The 10,161-nt window shown below is 30.4% G+C and overlaps 3 protein-coding genes across 4 annotated transcripts; 2 read left to right on the forward strand and 1 right to left on the reverse strand.

Annotated features, from left to right (window-relative positions):
- Window positions 1-50: 50 nt before the first annotated feature.
- Window positions 51-2,100, forward strand: LOC119685788 (phosphoinositide 3-kinase regulatory subunit 4-like). The gene is made up of 6 exons (XM_038100169.1): window positions 51-258; window positions 325-477; window positions 542-992; window positions 1,047-1,485; window positions 1,558-1,733; window positions 1,800-2,100. Exons 1-6 carry the CDS (start codon window positions 90-92, stop codon window positions 2,032-2,034), a joined length of 1,623 nt encoding a protein of 540 aa, XP_037956097.1. The 5' UTR covers window positions 51-89; the 3' UTR covers window positions 2,035-2,100.
- Window positions 2,101-2,490: 390 nt separating this feature from the next.
- LOC119683405 (uncharacterized protein C15orf61 homolog) lies at window positions 2,491-3,999 on the forward strand. The gene is made up of 3 exons (XM_038097069.1): window positions 2,491-2,655; window positions 2,720-2,906; window positions 3,813-3,999. Exons 1-3 carry the CDS (start codon window positions 2,554-2,556, stop codon window positions 3,941-3,943), a joined length of 420 nt encoding a protein of 139 aa, XP_037952997.1. The 5' UTR covers window positions 2,491-2,553; the 3' UTR covers window positions 3,944-3,999.
- A 64-nt stretch (window positions 4,000-4,063) lies between these two features.
- On the reverse strand, window positions 4,064-8,041 carry LOC119685620 (lysosomal acid phosphatase). 2 transcript variants are annotated; one of them, XM_038099960.1, is made up of 7 exons: window positions 7,935-8,041; window positions 7,667-7,790; window positions 5,338-5,433; window positions 5,023-5,265; window positions 4,818-4,955; window positions 4,345-4,746; window positions 4,064-4,281 (listed from the first exon to the last, which is right to left on the reverse strand). In XM_038099960.1, coding segments are annotated over exons 1-7 (1,170 nt in total). In that variant the 5' UTR covers window positions 7,937-8,041; the 3' UTR covers window positions 4,064-4,116. The 2 variants fall into 2 exon arrangements, with proteins under 2 accessions (XP_037955888.1, XP_037955887.1); XM_038099959.1 differs by lacking the exon at window positions 7,935-8,041 and having other exon boundaries at window positions 7,667-7,872.
- Between the last annotated feature and the right edge of the window lie 2,120 nt (window positions 8,042-10,161).

Here is a 10,161-nt window from a genome sequence, read left to right on the forward strand (position 1 = left end):
ACACATATTTATATTTTTATTAATTAAATTTTGTTCCGTATTAGCTATTTCGACGTTTGAGCTCTGAAGGTTTGAATGACATACTGGAAATGATATTGCTTGCTATGAAACCGTTCTTACTTAAGCTTAAACATAAGTCACAGCTGGATGTTGATGAGCCAGCCTCAGGCAATGGGCGCATTGTAATAAGTCGTAAAAAAGTGAATTGTCATGACTATCCGCTAGCAGAAAAAAAATCCAAATTACCTATAGAAACACGTAAATATTGCAAAAATGTTTAAGCATAAATTAAAGGCATAACCGATGGTATTTCTCTAATTTTAGCATCGCCAGCATCTGATGGAAATGGTTCACCTATCGGTGGTATAGCTGGAAGTCCAGCATCTGGGGTGCTACTATTAGGCGGCCAACAAAACTTATTAAGTGCGGCAACATCTTTAGGGGAGTATACAATGCCTGAACGTAACTACTGGCAAGGTAACTGAATTTAATAAAATAATTTTTACAACACTGAAATACCTATTTTCTTCACGCTCTTTAGAACGCCCTTCAGAATGTCGAAAGGATCTTGAATCAATGCGAAATAAAATCAAAACGCGCTATAGTTCCATTGCACAGCGAGGCAATTATGGTAAACAAAATTCTCCCTACCCGAATAACTGGCGCATGAATGGCACACTGATAGCACATTTACATGAACACTCTGAGTCAGTTATTAAACTGGCTGCACTTAAACCACATGGTCCGCTTTTTGCTAGTGGCAGCATAGATGGTACGGTACGTTTGTGGGATTGTAACAAACTAAATGGCAATCAAACCATAAACAAGTCACGACAAGTGTATTCTGCAAATACACCAATATATGCTTTAGCAGCCTGTGATGGTGGACAATCATTGGCAGTTGGTGGAAAGGATGGAAGTCTACTTATAATGCGTATCGATAGAAATTCTTCAAAGATGACCTTACAACAAGCACTCCATTTAAATCAAAAGTAACTCAGACAAATTTATATAGACAATTTGTTAATAAATTTTAATATTTGCAGTGAACACAGTGATGGCCCTGTAGTAGATATGGTATCCTATGATCACACGTCACCTAATATTATTATATATGCCACACTATACGGCGCTATTGTAGCTTGGGATACACGCATACAACAATGTGCTTGGCGTTTAGAAAATGAACTACGTCATGGAGTGATTACAACAATATGTGCTGACTCTACAGGTTCCTGGCTTGCTACTGGTACCAGTGGTGGCAAACATATATGCTGGGACTTACGTTTTAGATTAGCTATTGCAGAAATAAAACATCCCTCAGATTCTTGGATACGTAAAGTAGCTTGCCATCCTACAGAGCCTTCCTGCTTAATATCAGCTTCAAAATCTAATAATGAAGTTTCGATTTGGAATATAGAAACAAATCATAGACAAACTGTACTCTGGGCTAGTCCAGCACCTCCATTATCCAACACTAGTATGGTAAGATATTGTAAATATAAAAAAGTTATACATATGTCTTAAATTATTCTTATTATATATGTATATATACAGAACGATCCGGCAACAACATGTGGTGTCTTAAGTGGTGTTGTAGACAATTCGCCTTTTATTCTGACTGGAAGTTCAGATCAACGTATACGGTTCTGGAATTTATGTGACCCCAAAAGCTCAGCATTGGTTGTGCCATCGCCGAAGGATAATTTAAATGATATTACATTCAATTATAAGTAATTTGATTTCTTCTTATATACACCATAATCACAGTAATTAAAAATAATGCTGTATATTTTCAGTACACGGTTGATTGATGGCAGTCACGTTATAGAGGAAAATATTATTTCGCTTGGTAATAATACTGACATGAATGCCTTGCGAGTGTCAGCTGAAGAAAATCCAAGATCTGGCCCAGACATGCCATCAGCCAGTCATCAAGACGCAATTGCCGACTTACTGATGTGCAAAAGTGATAAAGGACAAATATATATAGCATCAGCAGCGCGGGATGGTGCTATCAAACTATGGAAATAATTTAAGTTACAATTATTTATATAATTTGAATTATTTTGCAATTCTTTTATTCTCAAACTATTTTATTTCAACTGTGATTTGCAAAATTAACAAAATTTATTACTGAATGTAATTATACATTTCAATTAATTATTATACTATTAGTTTAAGCTTACCATTATTTAAAATTTTGTACATATAAAATTATAAGTATGTATGATAACAAATATAATAAATTCAACATAATCTGTCAATTTTAAATATATATAATTCCATAAAAGCGACAAAAAAACAAATATTGATGAATTTAAGACAGTGTCGTTCGTTACTTCGACCTGTAATATTAAACCTCACTGTAAGTAACAGCGCGCATTTGCAAATATACAGTATGTAAGAAAAACATAGTTTGTTGACATTTCCTTGACAACCAAACAGCTGATTATTGTTTACAACTTTTTCTTTAAATTAAAATAATAAATATATTTTTAATATGAAATGTGTGCTATGAAACAATATTATAAAAATTAATAAATAAATAATATGAGAATAACGCAAATATTATTAAAACCAAAAGCATCTGAAGTACTGACCGCATATTTAAAACAATGTAATGAACCACCGTGGACATCTTATTTTGTAAAGGTTTGTGATGTAATAAAACTATTATTATTTATATTACTTAATCATTTCGTTATTTACTTTTTAGTTTAGAGATGTGGAGAACGATCAACACGGCATGTCACACTTTAATTGGACATTAGATACTGGCACAAATTATCACATACTACGCACCGGTTGCTATCCATATATGAAATATCATTGCAGTAAACGTGAAGTGCAGGACTTAGGATTAGAAGACAAATTTTTTCGTTTTTTAAAAGTTATAAATTTAGGTAAACTTAATTATTAATTTATAAATAAGTTCTAAAAATATAGTTATTTTTATTTTGTTGTGATATAGCACAATTTTCAAAGTGCCTTTATACGACTGATATACAATATAAGTTATTATTGATATACATATATACATATATACATATGTCTCAAGATCTCAAGATCAATGTGATACAAATACTACAAACATAGTTACATATATATGGTTTGTTTTTTAGAATATTTCATATGCACTTTGTAGTTTTGATACTAAAACAAAACATCAACATCATTATAATCACTCAATAGTTCATCCCATGATCGGATTTTCTATTCTTTTCAGTCTCTAAGCAGTCTTAATATTAAGATCTCCTAGTACAGTCGCTATTACGAGCAGTAACAGACGTAGTACAGACCTTAGACCTGGTCTTTCCTGAAACCTTTTTGCCATGTTCGTTTCGTTTCGTTACTAGTATATCCGTTCTTAATTGTTAGCCAAATCTTTTATGAATTTTGAGGAGAATATGTATCAGTTTATCCAGCTATAATTTAACGCCTAATCCCTGTTTTAAGTACAGATATATACCCCGGCATCGTTTGCTATACTGAGTTGGGTACCCAATCTTCAACTTAGTTTCTCAAACTGAGGGGTCACCGTTGACACAGTAAACAAATGTTCATAAATTGTGTATGCACTAATTCTTTAAACCCCAAATAAACATAACGGTTTTATAATTGTAATAACATTTTTTAGAAAATTTTAGAACCGTTTATTTAGAAAATAATGGTCTACCCACTACATATCAAATTTTGTGATCCGAGTGTAGAAATCTACAAGTAAATTTATTATGTTATTAGATTCATTATATACATTATTTCATGTACTGATTATTATTATTTCTAAAAAGCTTTTTTTTTCATTAAAGGTCTACCTATGTTGTTTTATGGAATTGCGGCAATACATCTCATCAGTCACACAGAAATGGTTTACATGACAGATCGTAGCCAAGTGCCAATATACTTTCTTTATGCTGAAGATAAAGGTTCTAGATATTAATTTTTTAGAAAATTAAACTTTTAAAGCACATTTAATTTAAATATTTATTTTTACAACCGTACGAATTAAAATATATAAAACAATATAAATTAATACATTTTAAACAATATAAATTAATTAATTTAAAACAAACAAATTATATTTTTGTTAACAATAAATAATTTTAATTCTAATTAAGTTTTGCAATCTGCCGCTGGATTCTCACATGTTTCATCATAATTTTCCAAAAGTAAAGAATGGATTGATTCACTGAATTGGGTCAGTGAACAAGGTGCATCACAGTTGGGTATACTTAATTCTTTGGGAAATTTGTCATCACTATTGTAGTAATAAACAATCTGTAAAATACACAATGTTAAGCCACTCAGAGAACGCATTACTAATATTGAGATGAGACTTACTTTGACCTCAAAATCATTTTTAAATAATGAACTATGGTGCAATTCAAATACCAAGGCTGAGGCATACTCGGGTAATTTTGCAGTTTGACTTAAGATATTTAAAGAATTCATTACATTGACTAGCGTAACGTCATGACCCGCATACAAAAATATTTTTCGATCCGGATTCAAATTCTTTTTATGCTTGCTAAGCATATTTTTATGTATTTCGGAAATGAATGCACCGCCTTTGACTTTTTTCATTAAATTCGTTTCGGTGAAGAAAGTGTAACTTCGTTCTGCTAATGGTACAAGCCGATCTGGAAATATATTTTCCGCCCAATCAGGTATAGCAAGTCCAGCTTCTGTTTCTATTTGTAAAAGTGTGTATAACTGCTCTATATCCAAAACACTCGATATATTCTAGGAATATAATTTAATTAATTAAATTATTAGTGACAATAATCACATTTTTAATAATTTATTCTACACACCTTTCCAGTATTTTTTGATAACAACTTATAAAGTTCGGCATTTTCTTCATTTAGTTGACGTAACTCTGGTGGCGGATTCTTGTATAGTTTTTGTAATATTGTATCATATTTCTGGCATGGTTTCTTCTGTGCTAAGAGCTACAAAACAGACTTGCAGAAGTTATTTATAAAAATAAAATAAAAAAAACATATTTTTGTAAATTACCGTATCATCCATACGCGGTATTGTATTTACAGGCACTGGTTGCCAGGCTATAGGTAGTACATTGTTATGTTCCAGCGGTGGCATAAAACCTGCTAAAACTGCCTGAGCACTCATAATACAACGCTCTGCAGCGGAACTGAGCACATGCACTTGTTGTTGTGTGTAAATTCCATTTGAAGGTAATAAACGATAATAGCGCATACGTAGGTTCTTACCTAAGTTGTAGGCTTGTAATTTACCAGTCTTTGTGTTAACGTTTATAAAAACTTTAAATATATATTTTATTTGCTATACAACAAGTTAAATATAACCAACCTGTGTTAGGGCACCTAATCCACCGGGCCAATCATGCAAAATATGTGGATCAGTCGGATAGAAAGAAGAAGGATTTTTTTCGCCATGACGGAACAACTTCAAAAATATATTTGAAAAGAAAACATATATTTATATATTTTTTAATATATTGCAAATGTGCTAAACATTGTATAAATGTTTTTAATCAAAAAGTACTCGTAATGTGATACAGTTAATATATAATGTGTTTTACATGAATCAATAGAATATTTAATGTGTTTTTTGAAATAGCCGGTACCATTATTTACCAATAAAAAAAAATATCTTTAAAGTCGGAAATACAATATTTTACGAACCAGTGGTTGATAACATTATGAAAAATATTTATTTTTCAAAACATATTTTATAATTAGACAATTGTGCAATTGAATAATTATTTATAGGATAGATATATATAAGCCCTCATGAATAAAAATTTTAGAAATATGCGATAATAAAAAGTCCTTCTATAAATTCCTAAGAGCGTAATTTACTGAACATTGCTATAGAATATCAACGACGTTGTGTGTACCCAAGGGAAACAAAGTGGGCGACTGTCCATTCATCGTTCTATCCTCGCTAAGTGTTATAGCAATGATATAGGCATGTGTATGTGCAGACAGCCGTGTTAACAGTTTCTCGATTTGATAACTTTTTTTGGCCGACAGTTTTAAGAAAACATTATTCTTTAAGTATACGCCTCATCCGCTTCTCATTCGCTTCTAGCTATGCCCTTACCAGGGAATTGAAAAATATGTGCATTTAAGAGTTAAATAATATCTAGTTAGTGTTAGTGTTCTTATAAGTGCTTATTCTTAGGTATACCGTATTCTTGTCTACTTCAAATATATAGATATTTACATTATCATAGTACTAAAAATTCTGGTATAAATTATGTAACGATAGGAAGTTCCTAGTCCTTATCCTAACATATGCATTAGATTCGCGTTTTCTAAACCTTGAATTTTGTCAACAACTAATCGTAATAATCAATTGATTTTTATTAATTTTACATATAGAAAGTAATTTTTTTTATCAAGAATATAGAGCAGAACTGTCCAGACCAGACACTATCACTGGCCAATACAAATCAGTGTACAGATTGGAGGGCCGAAGAAACAAATACATACATATATATATAGTTGTTTTCGACAAAAATAAAAATACGTTTTATTTATTATTTAAATACGTTTAGTTTTATTAATTTATCAATTTAAATTAATTTATTTGGTATACCATAAAAATAAAATAATGTGGTTCTACCAGAAGACCAAAAGAAAATTTGCACAATTGTAGTAGATTAAAATAATGTCGCGGGCCGCAAAAATATTAGCCGCGGGTCGCACTTTGGACAGCCCTGACATAGAGAATGTACTTTTAAATACTTTCTACCAAATAATATTTAGGCCCTGTACGAGTTCGAGTAAATTGAGGTCAAGTAAATTGAAATTTTTTGCACTGCTCTTATTTACCTTATTTAGTTATGGTAATACCTAATTTATCTAATTTTCATCTAATTTTTACCCTACTCGAAATATTGGTAAATGCCAATATTCGCTGCCATACCAACATAATTTACTACTTACCATCAATTTACTTGAACTCGCACACGCCCATATTATAATTTCAATATAAATTTACATTTTTAATATATATTTTTTAATATAAAAAATAGCTTTTCTTTTCAAGATTGGTATTCAACAAAATGTATCTATGGCTTTGTAATTACAAGGATTGTTGTAATTTTGTGACTATTCAAATATTATAATTAATTTGTACTACATTTATTGGTAGTACAAATATTTTTTGACTTGATTAAATTCGCTTAAGACTTTTATGTTCATTATAGGAAGATTTATACAGGGTGTTTTTTCCGAACATGGCATAAATTTTGGAGATGATTTTTTAGTCCAAAAAACAAAAAAAAAAGTGTATTAGAGGGAGTTTCGGATTTTTCACTTATATTTTATGTCAAAGAGAAAAAAGTCTATCCAAAAAAAAATCTTCAGTCAAGAAATTCTCAATATCTCAAAATGGTTCACTTATGCTCACCTTACTATGCTGATCAAGCATAAAAATACTATATAAAGTCACCGATATCTTCTTCATTAGTTTACAAACGTAAATTTAATATCCATTTATCTAATCTTAGCGTCTTTGACAATGTCAAGAATTCATGTTATTGAAAATTAAATGTAATACATAATATACTTAAATATATGCTATTCTCTGAGTAGAAATTATAATTTGAAATTAACATAATTTTAAGGTACTACTAATAATTTCTAAGGTACACCTTTTATATACTTACAATGGAAATCATACGTAAATTTTTGAGCCCTTTCTCATCGTTGTTATCCCCAAATACTGAATAAGCCACCATTATTGTAAAAAGTGCACCTCCAAGTATAATCACAGATATTTTGGTACCACGCCTTGATTTACAATCGATATTGAAAACCATTTTATTAATTTATTATAATAAAACTATAATAAAATTATTACACAAATACTTTAAATTTGGATTTTAATATTTAATATTGCATTGGCCTTTTTTGCAATATCTAAAAATAATTTACATTTTTTTCAAGTTGTTTGTTTTGTTTTATGCTTTCTGTCTAATTATTTTCAATATAAACTATAAACAAACGTCCACAAGATCTAAACACGTCTGAATTAGCTCTTGCACTGGCTCGGCGACTGTAAGAGTACGTCAAGTGCTGTAACCCGTTTATATTACTATTTGCTTCACACATATTGTTATGCTTTTTGTATGTGTGTTTATTTTAGGGTTTCGTAGCATCTTTCGTATAAACTATAATTCTATAAAAATTATATATATGTATATTACTTACTTACTTCCGCCGATGTATTAAAGATGCTTTTCTAATTTTCATTCCCTAAAAATCGTTTTAATTGTTATAATGTAATTTCAATAGCTTTGGGTAGCAAAGACTCTATATACCTATATATATATATAAAGTATTCATAGTTAAGCGACTGTGCTTAAGTAATATCGTTTTTCCGATTTTTTAAACATTTGCTTCTTACATCACAAGTGGTTTGATTTATTATTATGCTGTCATATTATATTTCCATAATTCAATTTATAATGCCTCGCTTGACTATCTCTAGGGGAGTCAAAACCGGTACCCTTAAGATCTATATATATTCATAAAAACGCTAAGGCACTTTTTTTTATTTCATTCGATAATCCTACAATAGGAATCACACATAATTGTGTTGGCAGAGAATTAATTTATCCCGCCGACTTCAGCTCTACTAGCTTTGACTAATTAGTGAATGATTAAAGTGTTTTAATTGTCAATCTTGGAAGTGAAGAAAACATATTTCTACATTCACTTTTTATTTAAATCATTATCTTTTTACCTTTTTTAAGGAAACGATTTTATAAGGTCTTAAGTAATCTAATATTAGTAATCTAAATTGACATTAAATAAGTATGGAATAAAAACTTTAGAAACTAGTTACCATAAAACGTGACATATATACTTTTTATGAGCCTGGAATAATGCTTCTACCAGAAATATGGCAAATGATGTTGGACCAGAACAGTCAATATATAATTTAATAAAGTATTTGTTTCAATCAATCAATCAATCCAGTACGTTCCCAGGGGAACATTGGGCCATTCCACAACGTAGCGTCGGTACTCATATTGAGCGGCTGCAAAAGGCGTCTGTTCTCCAGGTTAGGTGCGGCCTATTTAAAAGTGACCTGTCACTACGTGCAAAGCTTACAGGACTGACATTGCGCTTGTAACCCATCGTCAGGGCTTTGCTTCCTTTTACTTTTCTGGATCAAACATGAGTCAAAATCCGATGATAATACAGTCTCCAAGTGGTACCCGTACTGATACGGCGAATCCACCTGCTTCGGCAGCACGCACGTTCAAACAGAATCAATACGATAGGTACAACTGTAACCAAAAAAAAAAAAAAAAAAAAAAAAAAAAAGTATTTGTTTATTATACGAAAACTGTCTTTCATTTCCACAAAAAAAAACGAAACTACTTTCCGAACAACCTAATATATATGAATAGGGATATGAATATCGATTCAGGTATCAGGTATTGATTCAGGTATTGAGAATCGATTCAGAATTGTATATTGCAGTAAAGCTTGTTTTCCACTTATAATTATGAAACCTCAAATCCTCATCAGTTTTAAATAAGGACGACGGACAATAAATTAAAGAATTGATGTCTTTTAAACTTAATATAAACTGGCATTGAAAATAATATAGTTTCTCTGCGATTCATTTTCATTTTGTAGTTAAAACAATTAATCTAATCAATAAAGATACAATCTTGTTAATAATCATTTTCTTAAAACGTTATATTAAATATTTTTTATATATATATAATGCAAAATTATACGATTTTAGTAGTCATTTTGATTACCTTATATATACATGTATGGAACCCTACTTTTGTTATCGTAGCCATGCACAGTTTTTTAAAACAGATTTATTTAAATTCTATATAAACAAATAATCTAATTAGTAATTACGTATGAAATTGCTCGGCAAGAGAGTGTGCTTTCGAATGTCACACATACGAGTACAGACGTTGATAAGCATTTCACAGAGAATATACAATAGGAAAAATTAAACAAATATCACTGAAAACTTAAAAAACTTTTAAAAGATTAATAATCATTTTGCAAACCTAGATGAATTAATACAAATAGTTGTTAATGATTATTTACGAATTATGAATTGTGGATTATTGGAATTGATAACAGCTAACGTTCATTTCATTCTCACGATGAACCTCACTCATAC

Source organism: Teleopsis dalmanni, chromosome 2, assembly GCF_002237135.1.
Source record: "Teleopsis dalmanni isolate 2A chromosome 2, ASM223713v2, whole genome shotgun sequence".
In the NCBI taxonomy this organism is placed as follows: Eukaryota; Metazoa; Arthropoda; class Insecta; order Diptera; family Diopsidae; genus Teleopsis; species Teleopsis dalmanni.